Raw genomic sequence first — 23,036 nt, forward strand, 5'->3', positions numbered from 1 at the left:
ATTAAGAGCCTCATGACAAATGGGTGAGGGTCTCAGAATAAATAGAATATTCATCTTTACCTCTTTCTCCTCCTTTCCCCCTGCTCCCCGCTCTGCTCCCCAGTCACATCGTCAGGCTCGAATTGATCACGCCCCCGTCCTCTGGCAGGGGAGATCTCTGATGAGGAGTGTTCTGCCTTTCCAGGAAGCCGCCCTGTGCGCCCCATCCGCCTCCCCTGAGACCACGGCAGGGAGCCAGGCGCAAGATGAACCAGCACCCCGCCTGCTGCTCAAGATGCACCAGACCATCCCAGTGAACCCCGAGAGCCCGAAAATGTCTGCGTGCAGCGACTTTGTGGAGCACATCTGGAAGCCCGGGTCCTGCAAAAACTGCTTCTGCCTGCGCACCGACCACCAGCCAGCACCTGGCCGCCCCCAGCCCCGAGCCGGCAGCCTGCCCCCTCCGCCTCGCCTGCCCCCCAGGCCCGAGAGCGGCCGCCCGGAAGATGAAGGCCTGAGCAGCTCGCCCTACTCCAAGCCCACCATTGCCGTGAAGCCCACCATGATGAGCTCCGATGCCTCCGATGGGTGGACGGAGGCTGGCGTGAGTGCCGAAGTTGCGCAGGTGAGGCTGACTCAGCCCCGTGGTATTTTTGTGGTATTTTTACGAGGCTGCTCCTGTTGTAACACCGGTGACTGGCGGGCGGCCAAGGAGGGCTGTCCCAGCAGGACTCCTGCAGGGTGGCTTCCTGTCGGCTCACCTCAAAACTGCTCCTTCCCAACTACCGCCCTCTCTTTTCTCTCTGCCCTCCTTTCTCTCTGTCCCTTTAGGCTGAGAACCATCAATGCAGTCCCCCCAAGTTCATTTGAAGACTGTATCAGGGCACACCAGAATGAAGCTTTTTCTAAAAAGTTAAAAAAATTTTTTTAATTTAATGGATCATTTTAAATATATACAAAAGTAGCAAGAAGTGCTTAACGAATCCCATGCATCCACCACCCTGCCGCGTGAGCTTGAACAATCATCAACTCATGACCAATCTTGTTCCGTCTCTACCCCTGCCCCGACCCTCCCTTCCCCACCTGGGGTTTTAAAGCAAACCCCACATACTGCATCATGTCAGTACGTCTTTAAAACATAAAGTCTTTATACAAAAATATCATTATCACACTTAAAAATGTCAGCAGTAATTCCATAATGTCATCCAACTCCCAGACAGTGTTCATATTTTCAATTTCGAAGCTTGGGTTTTTCCAGCTCTGATCTAGGATTACTAAAGACAATTACATCCTTAGAGATTAGACCATTCCACTCATCCCCCAGGTGACCCTGACCAAGGTTTAATTTTTTAAAGGGCACATGGAGCCTGCTGCCTCTAGACATGTCTTCTGGGAATCTGCATTCGTAGGGCATATTCTAAGAACTTAACTAGTTTTCCTTAAAATATCATAGTCAGTGGGTCAGGAAGGGGGTGTGAGCGTATGTGAAATCAGAGGTCAGTTTTAAATCGAGGGAGGCTTGACTAAGGTGAGCCATCTCCTGGGGCTGCATTCAGCTTCCTGTCCCCTTCAAAGCCGCTCCATTTTGCAGAAGCTGGTTACACCCATTCCCCAGGCCTTTCTCGATACCTTTGACCTTCACAGATGTAAACCAGGGACTCTTTCTGTTCTGAATCATCTTGGAAAGGAGCCAGAGGCCGACCCTGCCTTGAGACTGCTTTAAAAGTGGGGATAGGGGAGACTAGAGGGGAAGGAGGAGGGGACAGTGATTTCAGTGATGGGAATGACCACCCCACATCGCTGTCTCTAGCTCGACTAGTCCAGCCACTTATGCAGCCTCGGCTGAGGTCACTGCCTGTAACTGGGAGAAAGAGCACAGCTCAGAGCGAAGCAAGGAAGCCGGGACCCAGCTCGGAGACTGGCCCTCACCCTGCTGCCCTCTGACCCCACCACCACCCACCCAAAGTGTTTTTTTGGTTTTTTTTGGTTTTTTTTTTTGCTGTACCCGGGCCTCTCACAGTTGTGGCCTCTCCCGTAGTGGAGCACAGGCTCCAGACGCACAGACTGTGTGGCCATGGCTCACGGGCCCAGCCGCTCCGCGGCACGTGGGATCTTCCCGGACTGGGGCACGAACCCGTGTCCCCTGCATCGGCAGGCAGACTCTCAACCACTGCGCCACTAGGGAAGCCCCCCAAAGTGTTTTTAAAAGCTTTATGGCTTTGTTTTCTTTGTGCTGTGACAATGTTATCAAAACACTAATGGACACAAAGCAAAAATTGAACAAAACCCCAAACTCTATTTCGAAGCCCTTGGGAGAACTTATCTCGTCCAGCAGTTTCGAGGGAGAAGGCAAAACGTTATTCTTTGGCGTTTTTCCCCCCCTACCTCACAGACCTAAGCCAAAAGAATTACAGACAGGGCTGAGGAGTGCAGTGTACGGGAAGCCCAGTGGCTCCACGGGCCCCCAGTGATGACAAGAAGGCTGTGGGGAGGTTAGAGGGTAGGCACGCTGCCCGCCTGCTTCATGGTGGCTCGGAAGACAGTTTACAGTGTCATGGCCCTGCCCTCTCACTTTCTCTCTCTTCCTTTTTTCTCTGACAAGGTCTAATGTAAGTCTTTTAACCTTGGGGCTGTGTAGGTCATCTGGAGACGAGCCCCCGGCAAGCTCCCCACCCCGAAGCAGGAAGATGTGCCAGTAGTTTACCTGGGCAGCTTCCGAGGCGTCCAGAAGCCTGCTGGGCCCTTGGCCCCGGCAGACGGGGGGCACCCTCGCTGCCCCCCTGCCTATGCCATGGTCGGCCTGCACAGCCTAGAGTCCCGGGGGGAACGGAGTGTCGCCTTCCACCCAGTGAGCTTCCCCGATGAGAAGCTTGGACGAGAAGATAAACCCATGATTCCCTACCAAGAGCTGACCTCCCCTCAGGAGAGCTTCCGCCAGAAACTGGCTGCCTTTGCTGAGATGACCTCTGGCTGCCACAAGGGCCCCAGGCCCTACCCCTCTGCACAGCCCCTGCGGGAATCCCTGCCCTCGGAGGATGACAGCGATCAAAGGTGCTCGCCCTCAGGGGACAGCGAAGGGGGAGAATACTGCTCCATCCTGGACTGCTGCCCTGGGAGCCCAGGTGGTCAGGACGCCTCACAGGCTGAGGACTCCGGGCGCAGACAGGGCTGCAGGGACTGCTCGCCGGCCTGCTGGGAGCAGGGGATGTGCTCGAAGCCAACCGAGGAGGAGAGGCGGGCTTTGAGCTTCCCCGGGGAGTGCCGCAGCCAGGGCCTGACAGAGAACCCACCCCGCCTGGGCCCCAAGAAGCACTCCCTCACCTCAGAGGCCGCCAGCTCCTCGGATGGCCTCTCCTGCGGGAGTGCCAGTAGCCGCGCCAGCAGCCCCCTGGTCCCCCAGCACGAGAGCGATTCCTGCTCCCTCATGAAGGCACCTGGGCCGGGGAAGCAGCAGGACTCTGGCTGCCACGGGGTGGCCTCCAGCAGGTGCCTGGGGCTGACTGGGGAGCCCCAGGCCCCATCCCACCCCGGGGAGACTGCACAGCCTGAACCCATCTATGCTGAGAGCACCAAGAGGAAGAAGGCTGTTCCAGTTCCTTCCAGGCCACAGACCAAGGCAGAACAGGCAGCAGCTGCCCAGGGCCAGGGCCAGGGCCAGGTGAGGATGGCTAACACCTGGGCTCAGAAAACAGCGTCTGGCTGGGGCCAGGACAGGGAAGGCCCAGAGGTGGCACCCCAGGTGGCGGCCACCATCACAGTCATGGCGGCCCACCCAGAAGAAGACCACCGGACAATCTACCTGAGCAGCCCCGACTCTTCGGTGGGGGTGCAGTGGCCTCGCGGGCCCCTGAGCCAGGCCCCTGAGGCAGGCGAAGGGGAGCCTTCGGCTGGGCAGGGGCTCAGCTCGAGGGAGAGCCGCCATCACGGTGCCAGTGAGAGCACGCCCAAGGGGAGGCCTGCCATCCCTCCCAAGCTGTCCAAGAGTAGCCCCGGAGGGTCCCCAGTGTCCCCATCGGCCTCCCCCCAGCCCAACCTCAGCGAAGGCAACTCGGGTGTCACTGGGCCCCAGCCTCCATCCAGGGGCCCCGCTGACCCTGCTTCCTCCTGCCGGGCCAACGGTGTCCCTGCCAGCGACTCTGCCAGGGGCCCCCCGCCCGCCACTGCCACGTCAGCCTCGGACCAGAGGCGGCCCCGGTACCAGACCGGCGCCTGGAGCCGCCAGTGCCGGATAGAGGAAGAGGAGGAGGTGGAGCAGGACTTGCTGAGCCAAAGCTGGGGGAGAGGGGTGGACGGTGGCCCCACAGGCCCATGCAGCTCCTCCACCTGGCTCCGCTCCCGCCCCACAGACGGCGCCTCTGGGCCAAAGAGCAAAGCCGGGACCGGGATGAGCAAATCGGCCTCGTTTGCCTTTGAGTTCCCCAAGGACAAAAGTGGGATCGAGGCATTCTCGCCTCCCCCGCCGCCTCCGAAGTCACGGTGAGTACAGTTGTGTGTGTGCGCGCGACTCCGGGGCTCATCTGGCAGGACCGAGGCCTCTTCCAGAAACCTTGGTCTTTGCCACCTGTACCGAAGCCATCAGGCCCAGGCTCAGAGCCCTACCTCCAGGCACCAGTGTCGGCCCAAAGGCCCTCGTGCCTTTGTGTAAATTTCTGTGACTTGGTGCTCAGCACACAAACCTACAAGCAGTGCCCTGCTTGGGATTGGCTGTTCGGAAGGCATCTTCCCAAGAAGCGATGCCAAGCTGTCCCTCTTTCCTGGTGCCCGTCCTCTTATAATCTGGTACTCTTTTTTCTCTCCATCCCTCTGAAGTGTCTTCAGCAGGCTTTTCCCCCCAAATCCTGAAATTCCCCATTTCTTTAAACATGGAAAAGAAGGCTCCAGGAGGCTATGCTACAGAATCTCAAGAGGCAAAGAGATGGGGAGGCCAAGGAGCAAGGGCTCCTAAATTGTGACCATGATGGCGATTAGGCTTTGGAGCCAAAAGCAGAATAGTAGGAGGTGCTGCACATGGTTTGGAACCCTCAGATGTGGGTTTTTAAAGAAAAAAATATATATATAGTTTCATGGTGGCATGCTGAAACTGAAAGCTTTCTCTACTGCTTCACTGCTCTCAAAGGCCCGAGTTTAAAGTCCAGTTTAAAGTCCCTCTCAAAGGCCCAAGAAAAATAAATGCCTTTTTTAAGGTATTGAGTTGTGCATGGAATTCAAATTCTGGGGGGTAAAAATGGCCCTCTATCAGAGCAGAACTGATTCCTATCAGGGAAAGGGGCAACCTGCTGTTTTTCAAAAGCTGACAGCCTTTCCGAACAGACTTTCCTTCAGTCGGGTCATCTCTGTTGGTTCTGTTTTAGCTCATGTGCCTCCAGGTTGATGTCAGAAGCGGGGAACTGACCGCAGGGGGAAGCGGCTGTGACACTTGACTTTGAACATCAAAGCATCACGGGCTGTGATGCGTTCTAACATGGGCTTTTTCTGGGACCGCTACTTTATTCTGGTATTGAGTTGGGCACCTGCTATGCAGAGTAGACAGCCATCCTCCAGATCGTAGGGTGACCGCAGACTCTTGGGCTACAGTTTTCACTCCCTAAATGAATGAGGCAGCTCAGAAGAGCTCCCATTTATATGGCACTTACTATGGGCCAGGCAGGGAGCTAAGAGACTTAGACATGTTAACTCATTTGATGCTCAGAACAGCTCTAGGAAGTAGGAATTACCATCTACAGATGACGAAACAGATAGGAAGAGCTGAGTAACCTGCCAAGGTCACACGGCCATCCGTGGCAGTCTGCTTCCAAAGTCTGTGCTTCCAAACACCTAGGGCACATCAGCCGGCTTAGGGAGCAGGCAGGGCATGCGAGTAAAACGTGGGCATTGTATCTGTCTGCCTCAGGCCTGGGAAGGTTGGTGGAAAGCACTGGCTTTGGAGTCAGAAAATCGAGTTCATGCTGTGCCTGTCTCACCTACAGGTTAAGTGATCTTACGCAAGCCACTCGCTGTGAACGGGCCTCCAAGTTATTGTCCAAAATGGGCTAATAATAGTAATACATTTGCAGCACCCTGTTCTTGAAAGACTCGAGTGAGATGAGCAGAATCCAATGCAGAGATTAGTTATGTAGGCAAAAGCCACCCCAAGCTGTTGACAGTGGCAGGGACACACACACCCTGTAGGAATGGGCCTGGCCCAATCCCAGGAACACCACCTGAGCCTTGGGAAGGAACTAAAACTTTCTTGGTGAGAATCATAATGTTTGGAGAAACCCCGGTCACCCAGTGTAACAATGTGACTCAGGTAGAATGTTCGTTAGCATCTGGCTTGATTGAGATCAAGTTTGGGGGCCAGTTTTTTATGACAAAACCACTGGATTATATAAAACATAAACCAGGTGGGAATCTCAGAAGTTCTAGGTGCCAGCTCTTAAAAAACCGTTTTTATTTTCAGAACTTTGGGGAGAAAAATCTAGGAAATAAAATTAGCATAAGGGAACACAGAAAAAAGAAAAGAGCATCTGGTACCACTTAAAATAAATCAAACTAGTATATATATATTCATTTGAGGAAGATTTTTCAAGCATTACCAACATTCTCTTTTGAATCATCACATCTCTCCCATGAGGAGATAAGAGGGCAGGCTCAGGACCATAAATTGACTTTTATTTCTGGAACTCGGTACTGTACGTACTGAATTCCTTTGAGGAGGGTGTCAGGAACCCACAGCCTTCAAACCTAGCCATGTGATGGCACATCAGAGTATTGATGAGAATGCAGCCCACAGTTGATCCAGTACCGATACCAGCACCACATTGGTGACTATCGCAGGCTGATGTCAGTTTTCCAAGACGGAAAAATGCTGGAAGGTCATTGAGCGACATCCCAGGTTAATTTCTTCACATGGGTCATCTGTTCAGTGGGTCCTGTTTCTAAGGATCAAGCTCACCTGTGAACAAAGATAACTGCTGTCACGATGTGTATTATGTACCCTCACAGCTCTAGAGAAGGGGGCTGCTGCATGCAAGGTGGTGTTACTCTTTACTAACACTTACTTAAGCAGATCCACCTACTTTCTTGGGCCATTATGGAAGAAGAAAGAATCGTGCTCCTACGGTCCTGTTTTACAAAACTGACTCACTTGGAGGGAAGAAAAAAAAGATGTTGAGAGTGGCTTGGCTTTCCTGTGGTCTTGTTTTGAATGGCTGGCAGTAGCTTATCTGTTTTGAGATATCATCCTCTGTAAACTCCCATTAGGGTTCCTGAGGAAACTCTTGCTGTAATGCCATGTAGGACGAAGGCTCTCAATACTCATTTAATGCCTGAAAGCCATTTAGAGGTGTTTAAGTATATGCCCACCCCTCCTCCCGGGCAGGTAAGGGCCCTGGGTCCTTCTTTACCTGCTGCTGCCAAGGCAACCTCCTACCTGTACAAGCTCACACCTACTCAGCCTAACTGACCCCACTGAGTCTGGGTCACCCCTGCTCCACTTTAGAGCAGAGTTGGAAGGTGAGGGTCAACAAATATTGCTGGTTAGAAAATGAAAACCTGCAGGAAGGAAGTGTGGACTTCTTAGTTTAAATGTCACGTTCAAGACTTAAGGCAGTTTAATGAGAGCAGCCAGTGCCTGGGGGAGTAATTAAGATGCGAAAAAATCAAATTTATTTCTGCCTTTTATTTCCTTGTGGATGCAAACTGCGTTTTAAATGACTTATGGCTTTTGAATGACAAGGTCAGTTGAGGGAAAATCATCTGATTAATGCAGAACAGGCATTTCACAAAGAAACCCCAAATTAGGCTGGTAGACCTGAACTCGGAGGTGGAATTGGAGGACAACAGCTGACTGAGAAATAAGACAGGTTTATAGGGTTTTAGTTTCCACATGGTCTGGCCCCAGGTGAGACTAATCAAAAGAAAGAAACGTTTCCCCAAGAAAGTGAGGGATGACTTTGTTTTCAAGTTATCACTCATGCTTATTGTAATTTTAACCCAAGAGTACTAAGTTCTCCTCCTCCTCTGCAGGGATTCTGGGGGCAGAGACTGAGTCTTTCCTGGACTTCCGTTCATTCCTAATTTCCCTCCCTCCCTCCCTTCCACATGGCTTCTCAGCAGACAGGTGGTGATGGTGTCAAAGATGGAGGTCTTTTCTGCACACAGAAGTGGCCACGTTGCTATCCAGAGGAACCAAAACGACTTCATGGTGTGGTCTCTCAATCACATGATCTCTTAGCATGACCTTGAGGATGGGAGTCAGATGAGTGAGATGGGTCATTGTCTCCAGACCCCATATCCAATCTGATGAAACCTCCAAATGCTTTATTCTTGAAGCCCTTTCTACTGTAGTGGATTACAATGGGATGGCAACAATTTACTAAGAAATCCCACACTCTTCATGTACAACAGGTTTTTCTGGGTGGCATTCTGAAGATCACAGTTTGTATTGGAAAGCACTGTATGTGCTTCAAGAATCTTCTCTATGTTTAGCCTTTTTGACAAAACTAAGTCAGCTGGAGGTCGAGTCGGTCCAGGGGAGACTGAATACTGGGCATACTTCAGGGGGAGAAATTGCCTTCCACACCCCGCCCCCCTCAACACACACACAAAGTTTGGCAAACAGAACAAAGCACAAGTATCAACAATACAAGTTTATATCCTGCTCTGTGCCAGAGGGAAATTACTAGCTGGCCTCTTCCCATGAGTTTGTGGGTAGAACCTGACATGGGATATCTAGTGATGCTGAAGCAGGGAGAAATCAAATTGATTCCTCTCTTCCTATTCTGTAATTTTTTTAAAAACCACTGATTTTCATATATATGAAATATTTACAATATTCTCTCCATTTTTGAGCAGGCATCCATGGTGAAGGTTAGGGATTAGAGATTCTTTATTTTATTCATCAGATATCTACTAATTGCCTACTTTCTGTTACACTTTGTGCAAGGTGCTAAAAAGCCAGTGACTGGGGTTCTGCCCCTTAAGGCCCCTGAGGGTTGAGTTGGTATGAATTAAATCGGCAGATGTGCAAAATGACCACGAAAGGTTCACTCCTGCTTTGATTGCTTTTGATGAGACTGTTTACCATAGCATCTGGACTCTCACCAGATTCCTTGTTCTATTCAGTAAGGCCAAGGTAAGCTCGGCTTGGTGTCCAGGAGTAATGAAAAAATAGTCCTTCCTTTAAGGTCCTTTGACCTGATACAAGATCACACATAGTACGGCATATACATAACCATTTATTAAAAAAAAAAAAAATCCAGATGCTCCTTGAAGGTGAAAAGCATGCTTAACCATCTGTCATCCCAAAATATCCTGTTCGATGCCGGGCACGTGTAGATGCTCAAGAAATTTTTATCCACTAGACAGTAGTAGGCAGAGACCATACCCTGTTTATTTCATCATGGCCCAAAGCACCTAACTTTATGTTTTGCGCATGAAGAAATATTGGAAAAGGAACAAGTAGCATCATTAAATACTTGTATCAAAGTATCTTTCTGACACCCAGGTTTCGGGTGGCCCCAGTGCTCTTTTCTTGCCTCTGTTTTGGCAGCTAATGTAGCGTCTTGAACTAAACTGGATTCATATTCATATCTCTCTGAAAGCTTGTAAACTCTTGGGAGTACAAGAACCATGTTTTATACATTTTCCTTTGACTTTCCCATAGGATACCTTGGGACATAGTAGGTATTCAATAAAAGATTATTGAATTGGGGGAAGAAAGGCCAGAGGGAACTACAGATCTTGGCCTTATTTTTTACTGGACACCCCATTATAATTCTGTGGCCAGCCTTGCTCAATAGAACATTGTCGCCTTGAGTTAAAGAAACTGAAGTTAATAATTATTAATGCTTCAAGGTGGGCAAACACCATGAGGGCACAATGCATCCTTTCATGGATTAATTACTCTCCAACGATTGTACATTTGCTCTTTTTTTTTAAAGCTGAGCAGGTGTGTGGAGCCCAGCCCTCTCTTGCCGCAAGAATGTTCCTTTCAGGCAGTAATCACCTAAGGACTTTTTCCCCCCACCCATGAATTGCAAGGAATTCTAGGGTGTGGTTTAATTTCTCTGAGAATAGATTTTCTGTGCTTTCCGAGGTGGGTTGGGAAACACAAGCATGGGCCATATGATCAAGCCCCCTCTGCCCATCAAGTGATCAAAGGGACTTTGTTCCTAGAATAGCCAGCCTACCTTTGAGGTGTGGAACTCACACCTCTATTCTCTATTTGTAGTGCAAGAAATTTGTTGTTTGGCGATCATGAAAAGGCTTGCGTTTCCCTCTATCAGGGTAGATAGACCAACTACAAAGAATCCTCAGCAGCCATTTCTGTAGCTAATACTTTTCAGAGTTTAAGATGAGAGTCTTCATCCTCTGTGCTAAAATCGCTCATTATTTCTTTCTATTGGCTTTTGAGCAGATCCCTAAAAATGCTGGGTATTAAGGGTGTTCGTGCAGTTCCCATACAGCTCTGTAAAATCCCCTGATTCCACTTTTGTCTGATGCCCTGGACAGTTTATTCTCTGTACTTTTTTAACAGGCAGACTTATATAAACAAGTGTTCTCCATTGGGGGCAAAGGGGAAGTTCCAGATTAAAGACTACTTTAAAAAAATCCTTCCCTTTTTACTCAGATATTTTACTCTCCAGTTAATTTTAGTATCTGTCACTGTCAAATGATCCCCCTGACTTCCTGTCAGTTTGGTTTTTAGCCGTTTCGTGCCCATTTATGCACGTGCTATAAAAATTTTCCCTAGAGTTTAAAACTTGTGTTTTAGGCCCATAATTGGCGGTGTGTGCACCGTATGTCCCTGAGTTGTAGAAACCCTCCAGAATGGCTCCTGACTTCAGGAGCTCTGTAGACAGTCAAAATGAATGAAAATCCAGCCACCTTGGATAAAACCATGAATGGTTGAGATAAATAGACACATTAATTAGTAATAAGACCTTGAAGATCAGGAAAAAGGGAAGAAGAGTCCTTGGAATTTTAAAATCAGTCGTAGTGAGGAGGTCACTTAAAATAATCCTTATGAATGTGTGCAGATCAAAAGGAGGGTTTTGTGACTGCATATTCTCGCACCACAAGTTAGGTTGCATCCTCCACACCAGCTGCAATCCGTTGGAGTACCAGTCTGGAGCTCTTCATGGAAAACAGTGAGGCCACGTGCCCACCCTGCAGGAGAGCTTGCCATCGTCCATCAGTACTGTCTGCACGTTATACGAGGGGGGAGTGCAGACATGTGTGCCACCTGCTTGCCAATCCAGCTTTGGAATCTAAAGTTCACCATCGGTGATGCAAAATCATTGGTAGTCAATAACTGTTTTGTATACTAATTTAAAAGTTCATACCTGGGAGGGGTGTGTGGTCTGTCCAGCCCACATGGCCCAAAGCAAAGAGTTTGCAAAAGATGGTCTTCCTCTCTGATTACAGCCTCAATCTCAGACTATTGTGCCAAAATGGTTGGTTTTCTCTTAATGAGTGAACTGTGAATATTCTGTGAAGTTTAATGAGTGATTATGAACATTCCATGCATTTTGGGAACTCTGTTTTAGTAAAAAACAGTTACCATTAAGTCTAGTATCCAATATTTAAAGTATTATTTTCCTTATAGACCTTAAATTTACATTTTCGGTCCTTAAATCTCATTAAACAATGAATTTTCACTTAGCCTCACCCTCTTTGACTTATAGCACTGACTTTCTGTGTCCCAGATTGGGGGGTAAGGGGGTCGGGTTAGGAGGTATGTCAGAATCTTTTGGAGGAATAGTTTTTTAATTGGAAATTAAATATTATAATATAAATTTAAATTTTGGAAATTGAAGACAAATTATTGTTTTCATAATTCATATTACATATAATTTTTCCAAGTCTTTTTGACTGGTAGCAAGTTAGACCATCTTTTTTTTTTTTAATAAATTTATTTCTTTTATTTATTTCTTTTTGGCTGCGTTCGGTCTTTGTTGCTGTGCATGGGCTTCTCCCTAGTTGCAGCGAGCGGGGGCTACTCTTCATTGCCGTGGCTTCTTTTCTTGCGGAGCACGGGCTCTAGGCACGTGGGCTTCAGTAGTTGTGGCATGCGGGCTTAGTAGCTGTGGCTCACGGGCTCTAGAGCACAGGCTCAGTAGTTGTGGTGCACGGGCTTAGTTGCTCTGTGGCATGTGGGGTCTTCCCAGACCAGGGCTTGAACCCGTGTCCCTGCATTAGCAGGCGGATTCTTAACCACTACGCCACCAAGGAAGCCCAAGGCCATCTTTTTAATAAAAATGTTCAACGTGAGGACAAAACGCATCTCCCTAGGTAAGAAAGTAGAAGAAAACCAGGACAGGAATATTCACTGATCTGTTACGTTTACTTGGTGACCTCCCTTCAAATCTCTCAAAATGCCTTCTCTATATTTGTGTTCTCTTGAAACAGGGAATTGTCTGCAGTAAATCCTAAATCCAGCCCCTTGATCCAGCTTCTTGGCCTACCTTAAATACTGGTCTGCGCTTCCTGTGAAAGCAGGGAAAGCTAATGAAAGACTCTTCCAACAGTACAGAGTCTGAGACTTTCTTGATGTTGATAGTCATTTAATCACCAAGTATTGAGGACTTGGTGTAAGTGGAGCTAAAACGAATTACTCCGGACAATTAAGTAGGAGACCACACTGTGTCCCCATGGTCTTCATTCCTGAGCCATGCCTTAGGGTAACACACACAGACCAATTAGGGGCATATACAGTGAAGATCTTTTTTTTTTTTTTAATTTTTAAATTTTTAAAAAAAATTTTATTTATTTATTTTTGGCTGTGTTGGGTCTTCGTTTCTGTGCGTGGGCTTTCTCTAGTTGCGGTGAGTGGGGGCCACTCTTCATCGCGGTGCACGGGCCTCTCACTATCGCGGCCTCTCTTGTTGTGGAGCACAAGCTCCAGACGCGCAGGCTCAGTAGTTGTGGCTCACGGGCCTAGTTGCTCCGCGGCATGTGGGATCTTCCCAGACCAGGGCTCGAGCCCGTGTCCCCTGCATTGGCAGGCAGATTCTCAGCCGCTGCGCCACCAGGGAAGCCCCAGTGAAGATCTTAACAACATTGCTTACAGTAGCGGGGAGTTGGAGCAAACCCAGGTATTCATCTCTACGGAAACAGAAAAGTAAAATGTGTGTGCGATGAAATACTTAACAGCAGTCTTGCTTTGGAGAATGGGAGGTCCAGTGAAAGGATGGCCAGGGAGCCGCAAGAGCTAGATGGTCAGGAAGCATGCGTTAATTGTGGTCCCAGTCTGCACGGTTTTGTGCTTTCCTAGAGAAGCACTGGGCTGCCTAGTGAAGAGTGAGGATGTTTGGAGTTACCTAGTGTGACATTTTGATTTATAATAAGAAATCTACATTTGGTCTTCCTCCCCATTGCTGGCACAGAGCTCCTAAAACCCTTGGAATTTCTTAAGTGCCGAAAGCCATAAAGGTGTCTTTTATTATGTTAATGAGCTGACTTTTGGACCTCACCTAAGGATGAAGCCGGTTGCCAGGGGAACCAATCATGTGATTAGGGTCGGTATTTCAGTCTTACCCCCCACTACCACCTCCAGGGAGGGGAGAGGGACTGGTGGTTGAATCTGTCTCCAGTGGCCAATGATTTAAATTATTTAATCAGTCATGCATACGTAATGTAATGAAGCCTCCATAAAAACCCAAAAGGACAGGCTTCAGAGAGCTTCCAGGTTGGTGAAGCAAGTGGCACATGTGGCCTGTGGGGCACTGGGAGAGGGCGTGGCAGCTCCCTGCCCTTTCCCTATACCTTGCCCGAGGCATCTCTTCCATCTGGCTCTTCCTGAGTCTTGTGCTTTTAATTTTAAGTAAAATGTTTCTCTGTGAGCTTCTGCAGCCAATTTGGAACCTCCAACCTGTCTAACCCTAGCCGGTCGTCTGCAACAGAGGGCGGTCTTGTGGGACTGAGCCCTTAACCTTGTGGAACCTGATGCTGTCTCTGGGTAGATAGTGTCAGAATTGAGTTGAATGGTAGAACACCCAGCTGGTGTCCGAGAATTGATGGCGTGAGGAGCACACCATCCCATGTTGGAATTGGGTGACCAGAACCCTTACCTGGGGTGGGGAGGGTTCAGCTAAGTCTGTGGACAGGAGATGAAGCTGTTGGGGAGCAGGTAAGAGGGTGCTGACAAACTGACCCAGGAGTAGGAGGGGAACCTTATCCTTATTAGGCAACAGGCTGGACCAAAGTGGAGAGTAGAGAAGTAGATCATCCTAGGAGCTTAGTTACAAATAGCCTGAATCTCCCAAGTCAGGAGGGTAGGAATGAAATCTAACATAAATACATACAGATTTCTTAAGCCCAATAGCTGGGCTCAGAAGCTGGGCCAACAAAGTGGACTTGAAGCATTTGCTGAGTCAAGAGAAGGAGGGAAAGATCATTCTGAAAGCAGGGCTGCCAAAATCAGTAGTCTAGAAACAAAAAGATTCTGGCCAGGCAGAGATCATTGTGGTGGATTGATTCCAACAGGAATAGGTCAGGACTAGAACAGCGGCGATTCCCAGGTTGGTGAGCAACAACTCAGTACAGTTTTAGTTCAGTCCATCACTGGAAGTCTTCTGTGTGCTAGAGGGTGGGGAGGTGGTGTGAAGGGGGAAGGAATCATGGGAGGTTCTTTTTTTTACAGTGGGGAGGCAGGCTAATATAATAAAAGAGGTTCTTCTGTTTCTAAATTTTTGTGTAATGGAGCTAAGCTACCTGGTCATCTGAAGACTACGTCAGCCCCTGAACCTGGAGCTACACTACAGTTTATCAAGCTCTTGAATATGTAGATTCAAACTGAGGTCTGGATGACAGACAAGTCAACTCTTCCTAGTTATTTTAGAATAATGCATGTCCTCAGAGAATCACCCTGATGAACTTTCTTTTTTGGGTCTCTTCAAAGTACCAAGAGAGTGAAATCTCTAGCCCATCCATTTTCTGCTTCTATCCAGGTCGCAGAAAGAATTACTGGGTTTGCTGGAGGCTGCTGAAGTCTTCTCTCTGTCTCTCTCCCCATCTATCCATTCATCCACCCATCCACCCATCTTTCTGTATAACCAGTACCTTCTATGTACCTGGTGCTGTTTTTAGTGCTTTTTAAATATTAACTCATTGAACCTTCCTAACCACTCTCCTTCCCCACAATGAGGTAAGTAGTATTGTTATCTCCATTTTATGGATGGGAAGCTATAGCACAGAGAGATTAAGCGTCTTTTCCAAGACACCTAGCCAGTAAGCAGTGGAGCAAGGACCCCAAACCCAGGCAGCGGAGCCCCAGTGTTCATGCTCTTAACTACATCAGTGGCCTTCCTGGGTGACTCTGAAATCTGTCTGGGAAGCTATTCAAATGCTTACATTGCTGTTGTTCCCAAAGGCTCCAGAGGGTCCTTCCACGCTATGCTGGCCTGTGGGCAGGAGCAGCTGGTGGGAGGGGCCCCTCTGTGGATTGCAGTTGTTCAGTGCAGTTACTTCCAGTGGTTATTCATCATCTTCTTTCCCATCTGCCCCTGTGTGAACAGATGTAAGAGCTTCCACCTTGGCTTAACAGGCCAGGAGTTGAAGACTTATTGTTCTCAGGTGATGGGATTGGAGGTGTAAACGTAGTGGACCAGGTGATGGGGTCCAGCCGCTGTGTTCTTCCGTACTCTCTTACTTGCTCTCAACAGCTGGTCTCCCCATCCTCAGCCTTAGCTGAAACCTCCCCACGCTTGGTAGTTGCAAATATCTGCCCTTCTCACTCCTGCACCAGAACCTCCTTGGGGAAGGACACAGCCACGCAGACTTGCGGCCACAAATAAGAGACTGATTTTCCAAGACAGGAAAGGTCATCTTTTAAAACCATTTGTGTCTCTCAACGCCAAAGTATATCTCTGTATAGTCAGGGCAAATGGCTCCAAATTTCCATTTGACCAATTTAAGCATTTTTATCCATTTTTATACTAGCTAACTAGTAACCTAAAGATGTGTGTGTAGGTGCAGGCGTGCGTGCGTGCGTGCGTGCACAGGCGCACTTACCACTGTCTTTAAAAATAAGCGTGGCTTGGGCTTCCCTGGTGGCGCAGTGGTTGAGAGTCCGCCTGCCGATGCAGTGGGACACGGGTTCGTACCCCGGTCCGAGAAGATCCCACATACCACGGAGCGGCTGGGCCCATAAGCCATGGCCGCTGAGCCTGCACGTCCAGAGCCTGTGCTCCTCAACGGGAGAGGCCACAACAGTGAGAGGCCCGTGTACCGCAAGAAAGAAAAAAAAAAAAAAAAGGCTTTATTTCTATTTTTAAATGGTTTCCACTGAATGCAGAGCACATTCATTTTTGGGTTGAACCAAAGGCTTTTTCAGCTTGAAGAGCCCCAGCAGTCACCAGTGCATTAACTGCAAATGCAAATTAACAAGTCTGCACCGTGGGGACCGTAAAGGTCATCTGACCCAAAATGAAACTGATTTCCTATCTTTATACATGCTAATAAATCAGCGGGGAAACCTGCCCCAGAGCAGACTGGATCCTTTAGTTCCTTCATTTGGCACTTAGACACTTGCAAAATAACTCCCATAGCATCTTCATCAAAGAGCACTAAAGGTAAAAACAATAAGAACCTTTCTGGTGTAGCTATCTGCCTTTCTCATCCCATCTCTTGAAAAGAAAATTTTTTAACTGCAAGATTGTGTAAATTCAGGATATTTTGGGACTGTTATATTTTGTAGATATGAGAAAGGTCCAGCTTTGCTGAGGGCTGTTGTTTACTCAGTGTCCCTGCCTCTTGCAAGTTTTGCCCCTTTTGCAAGTTTTGCTGGGCAAGTGTAGCTGGGCAAGTGTAATTCTTTTCTTAAAGGAAACATTTATCCTCCTAGATGCCTCCCAGTTATTGAAACAGAGGCAGATAAACTTAATCAAGAAGTATTTAATAATTACTCTGTGTTCCAGCATGTCCTGACTATGACACAGCTCCTCAAACAGTTTATAATTGTGGTGGCAACAAGCCTATTTCACATGAAACAGAGTAATCTAACCAGGATTATAACCAAATGCTTAGTGATGTGAATCAGACTGTTTGGTGTGAGTTCCAGAGGGGAGAGACCAGTCAGAGAAGATTGAGGTGGTTTAGGAAGGGTTTTTAGGTGAGTGATCCTGCTGCTAGGTCTTGGGGATGGAAAAGGTTTGAAGGGGAGAGAGAATGTTTTCCTCTGTGCCAAGGTGGGGAAAGGACAGGAATGCAGGGTGCTTTGCGGCCAGTGGGAGGCTAGCCCCATTAGAGCAAAGTATATATGAGCATAAGTAATAGGTATTGATTAACCAAAATGGTGATAATTTTTTTCCAAACTAAAAACTAGGCATATGTTCTAATGTACAGACCGTGTGGGGAAATATTTGAAATAGGGAGTGTCAAAGAAAATCCAGGGTGTGTGTTTCTGTCACCATAGAGGACCAGAGCTGATCTAGTATGGCTGCCAAGGTCCAGAATACTTACAAGAGCTCCATGTAGGGCTCTTCAGGGTTGGTCATCATTATGAGAGTAGAATTTTGGAAAGATTTTCAGTCAGGATGATCTACCCCAAGGCTGCAGGTCTTTTTGGAAGATGTGGCTTGAACACTGTATATACTTTTTGAAAGGAGATTGATCAATATTTATCTACCAGGTTGTAGATAAATATGTTTTTAAATTTATTTATTTATTTATTTTGGGCCGCATTGGGTGTTCGTTGCTGCGCGCGGGCTTTTCTCTGGTTGTAGTGAGCAGGGGCTACTCTTCGTTGTGGTACGTGGGCTTCTCGTTGTGGTGGCTTCTCTTGTTGCGGAGCACGGTCTCTAGGCGTGCGGGCTCAGTAGTTGTGGCGCACGGGCTTAGTTGCTCCGTGGCATGTGGGATCTTCCCGGACCAGGGCTCGAACCCGTGTCCCCTGCATTGGCAGGTGGATTCTTAACCACTGTGCCACCAGGGAAGGGTTGTTGAAGCAGGGACGGTGTCACCTCTACTCACTATTGTATGCACAAGACCTGATACAGTGCCCGGCACGCAGCAGGCAGTCAATATTTATTCGTTGGAAAATCTGAGAGTCAGAAGAGACAGGATGGGGGATGCACTGCAGGTCTTACAGGCATAAGATAAATAAAAACGGGGTGCTCTTATTCACCAAGCAAACCCCATGTTTTAGCTCAAATCATTGAATGATTTTGACTTCAGGATGTGGCCAAATAGTAGAGAGTGAATGGGGTGAAACCGAGTGTATTTGAGAGGGTATTTGAATTGCTTCTAATGATGCAGCCCAACAGGACAATTGGAGATTGAAAGCTGCAGGTCACAGAGGCAAAGCCGTCCCTATTTTCCTGTGCTTTTGCAGGAAGTGCATTTTATAGAAAAGTCAGAGAGGAACTGAGGGGAAACGGAGAGCTCTGAGCTGGTGAATTCACAGCAGTCTGACAGGGCACTCTCAGCCGCCTCTGAAGCTGGCCCTTCATCCTCAGGGCTGCTCCACAGGACCCCACGGTCACTGGCACGGCCCATCCCCAGGCTCTGGGGGGCCATGCGGATGATCACAGCACTGCAGGCTGGAGTCCGGGATGGTAAGAGGCTCTCATTCTTTGATTTAGGCATGACTTGATTTATTCGCATCTAAACCAGTCTGTTTTCACTTCTTGGTAATGTAAACAAGGTATATAGAGTTTTCTAACGTGTTTGTGCTTTCAGAGCTACCCGCAAGGGCTTCTCCAAAAGGCTAAACTTAGCAGTGAACTTGCCCAATCCAAAGACTGGGTGGTGTGATTGTGTACCAGGGTCTGGAGAGCTAGTCTAAAACTGCATGCTGGCATTATGTGACTTTTCCTATCTTCTGCTCCAGAAGCAAAAAGTTTTCAACCAAATGGATGTGAACTAAACCAAAGTCGGCTGTGAGAATGAAACCGTGCCTGTGTCACACTTTAAGTTGTGTTGCCGCATGAGGATTCTAGTAGCCATGTGAAGTTCGAGATACAATCTCTGACCCACACTGGGGTCCAGTATCCGTTAAAAATTTTGGACATTCTGAAAACTCAGGGGGTATTTTTAGACTCGGCTTTTTTCCTACAAATGAGGAAGTCTGGCAGATGGCTCTTCCGGCTGGATTATTATTATTTTTTGCAGCTTTCTACTAATACAGTATGGAGAAAACTCTGGCAAGGCTTCTTTCTCCAAGGACAATGGGGGGAAAAGCCATTCTGCAAACACCGGGCAGCAGCTGCAGGGCTCAGGTCTCTAAGGACGCTGTGCCACTGGCTGTGTATTTCACGCTGCTCTCCTTGACTGTGTCTAATCAACGTGGGGAGGCAGGGAAGGAAGTCTGAACAAGAGCAAGTCATTTATCACAGCGCGGAGCAAAGACATCTGTGCGCCCGGCTCTCGCTGCAGCTGATAAGAGTGTTATTTGCCACCCAGAGAGGAAAGACTAGAGTATGTGGTTTGGGCCCATGAAGCCACTTCCTTAAACCACATGACATCAGTTCATCTTATAGATGGTTTGCACTGGTTTTATGAAAGGCAAATCAAACTGTCGTTAGTGAGGGAAAAGTGCCTTTAGAATAAGTGTAGTCTTGTTATGTGTTGCTGAGTACATTCGGATTGACCTTGGCCTTGCATCTGACAGAACAATCCATTAGGGCTCAGAAAAGTCACCTTCGGAATGTTAAGGCTTTTGCAGGGATTCTTAAGAAATCTATTGCACACACAGACTGGAGATACAAAGACAATGTGATTGTCAGTCTGCTTTGATGGCCAGCTTCCCCTTTCATTTTCAAATCTGGTGTGTTTTTGTTCATTCAATAATTAAAGTGGCAATTCTCTAAGACAGCAGATCATACAGGTTTCCAAGGTGGAAGATATTTGATGCAGTTCATATGACAGATTTAAGAGAAGGGGTCACCCCTTTCCTCCTTAGATTTACATCTAAGCATCCCAACTGCCTATTGGGTTTTTGTTACTGGGCGGGAACCTGGGCTTCCTGAGCTTTTTTGGTAGAGAAACAGTAGTAATATCCCCAAAAGCCATGGAAACATGAAAATTCCACTGTGGCTTGTACTAAGATTGACCAAAGTCTGCATTTGGAGACTTCCCACTTACACACACACACACACACACACACACACACACACACACACACACACACACAATTTATCCTGCAGCCACAGGAATCTGATTTTGTCTACATTCACTCGGTGGGCTTCACAGCTATGACTTCTCATAGTGACTAGAGGCAGAAAAACTAACACCCACAGTCTCAGGCGAGTTGTTAGGACTGAGAAATAACTTTTTCCATCCATGAGGCTATTCTGTGGTGGAACCAATCCTCATAGAGCCTGTCTGTCCCATGGGGACTGATGGAAATCTCACTGGGTCATCTCTGTGTTCCTTGCCTTTCAGAGGCTCAGCAACAGGTCAACAGGAATGGCCATCCTGGACTCATTCAGGCCCTAGTGATTTTCTTTCCTTCTTTCTAGAAATGAACATTTCTATGTTCATTTTCAACTTATCAAGTATTTCAAGCATACGATGAAGTTCAAAGAATAATTTAACTCACTTTCATGTGTCCCCCTAAGATTTTTCAAATATTAACATTTTGTTACCTGTTTTGGATTTTTTAAAATAAAATATTGCAGGTACAGTGGAAGATCCCTGTCCATCCAATTTCCATTTCAATTTCCCCTTGCTACCCAGAGTCATCACTATCTTGAAGTTGATGACGTTATTTCCATTTTACCACATATATGTAATATATAAAGAATACATAGCATCATTATGTGTTTTTAAATTGTATATAAATGGTATCATACTTTACATGAGCCTTTTGCAATCTACTTTTAATATTCAGCATTTTAAGAATAATTTTCATACTGGTACCTTAAAATCAAGTTTATTTATTTTTGAATGCTATGTGGTATTCCATTACAAGACTATACCACAGGGTATCCACTCCTTTATTGATGGACATTGGACTGTTTATGATTTTGTTTTTGCTGTTAGTAGCACTGTGAACAGTCTTGTCCATACATGAGTTTCTCTAGATCTGCCCTGTACAGTGCAGTAGCCACTAGTTAAAATGTGGTGAGCCTAAACTGCAATGTGCTGTAAATATAAAATACATACCAGATTTTGAAGACTTAGAATGAAAAAAATATACAAAATATCTCCTTAATAATGTTATATTCATTGCATGTTGAAATGACAATATTTTTATGCATTTTGTGAAATAAAATACATTATTAAAATTTCATCTATAATTTGGCTACTAAAATTTTTTATATTATATATATATATACATGTATAGATATATGACTTGCATTATACTTCTGTTGAATAAGGCTGTTCTATCAATAGATCAGGAGTCAGTAATCCACCACCCACAGGCCAGCCATCTATGTCTGTGAATAAAGTATTACTAGAAAACGTACCCATTTGTTTACATATAATGGCTGCTTTCCTGCTACAACAGCGGAGTTGATACTTGCAACAGAGACTATATGATCTGTGAGCCTAAAATATTTACCATCTGGCCTTTAAGGAAAAGTTTGTCTATCCCTATTTAACCTTTTTTGAACCAGGTTTTTAAAATATATTTCAAAGAAATATATTTAATATTGTGATCCAACACACACGAAACAAAAATTCCACAAAACAAAGTTTCACAAATCCTCACTCTATATTTTCATATTTTTTTCTGGTCTGTTCTTATTAAAATAAACTGCTAGTTGGTAAACTGCCTTGGCTCATGAAATTGACCTGGCCATTCATTCACTACTAGTCATTCGAAAATCATTGTTCCCTTTTCATCCGGCACTGCGCATTTTTCTTTCTTTTAATACTTGACTGTTATACTAAATAATTATGTGTGTGTGCATGTGTGTATCTGTATATACTCATACATACACACATTTATGTATTTCTTAGTTTCATCTATTTATATACATTTCATCTAGTGTTTTTCTGCACCAGCTCAGCAGCTATGGTGCTGGAATTTCTCCCTTGGCAGCTTTCTGAGCCTGAAAACCAAGAGACTCCAGGGGCCACTTTGAAGAGGGCAGCGTAGTTGGATTGCCGTAGATCTGGCTTTTTTCCTAGACTGAGGACTTGTCGTTATTCACAGCTTCATATCTTGGCTTCATCTGCAAAAGCCATTATTGATGGATTTGATGAGGATAAAAATATTTTATGAAACTTTCTATGATTATATTTTGCCAGAGGGTAAAATAAAGATAATATACTGCCGTAGCACTTCCAAAAGATTTGATATCCCCACAGTCCCTACAGTGACATTGAAATATAAAGAAGAGTATTAGTTGTAACCTTGCCATCACTGTCACACTTAGGTGTAACAGCTTTAAAACGTTTTTTAATCTGGTTCTAAGGGTTGGAGGTGGGGAGACAGACATGTTTCTAGGGAGCACATTTCATGGGAACGAACTTTCTCTAAACTTTTCTGTTAATGAACAAGGGATTCCAGTGCCTGTGAGGACCAGTACAGGGCTGTGCAATATTGAACACAGAGAATGATCGATACATTCTTGGCTGTAAGGTCATGTGCATTAAATGAGGCAGTTCTGATGCCAAATCGATACTGTATTGTGTATTTCCTACAGCAGATATTGAGATATAGATCTGCCATAGTGGGAGCAGGCATGTAATCAGGAAATATCAGTTCAGACAAATCTGGGTTACCACCAACAGGGAAAGGGCTGGATTGATTGTGGTCTGTCCCGCTGCGTGGGGAAAATGTCAGGTCAGAGTGAATATTCATGTAGTCCTTGGAAAGAGGGAAAGAGAAATCAATAAGCTAAACCTTCTACTTAATAATGGAACTGTTTTCTCCAAGGCGAGTTCTTTTTTCTTGAACTTGGTATTCCTGTCCCTGATGTATCGGTCATGCTATCTTAGAGATTCAATCAAAGATTTCATAGAAAGCCTAAGGGCAGATTCATTCCATAGTTCTGGAATAAGGGTTATGTTAACATGGTTCCATCTAAACATTGCACTAGATGTCTGGTTAAAATTGACCTTAAGTCCAAGGAATAAGCTAGACCCTTTGAAGCTATGTCAAGAGAGTATCAGGCACAAAA

The 23,036-nt window shown here is 46.5% G+C and overlaps 1 protein-coding gene across 1 annotated transcript in view; it reads left to right on the forward strand.

Annotated features, from left to right (window-relative positions):
- Window positions 1–274: 274 nt before the first annotated feature.
- PRAG1 (PEAK1 related, kinase-activating pseudokinase 1) overlaps window positions 275–23,036 on the forward strand; it is a 42,683-nt gene continuing 19,921 nt past the window's right edge. The window contains exons 1-2 of the mRNA XM_065900044.1: window positions 275–604; window positions 2,618–4,455. Coding sequence (XP_065756116.1) covers window positions 275–604; window positions 2,618–4,455 — 2,168 coding nt within the window. The remainder of the gene's footprint in view (window positions 605–2,617; window positions 4,456–23,036) is intronic.

This window comes from Phocoena phocoena, chromosome 21 (genome assembly GCF_963924675.1).
Source record: "Phocoena phocoena chromosome 21, mPhoPho1.1, whole genome shotgun sequence".
In the NCBI taxonomy this organism is placed as follows: Eukaryota; Metazoa; Chordata; class Mammalia; order Artiodactyla; family Phocoenidae; genus Phocoena; species Phocoena phocoena.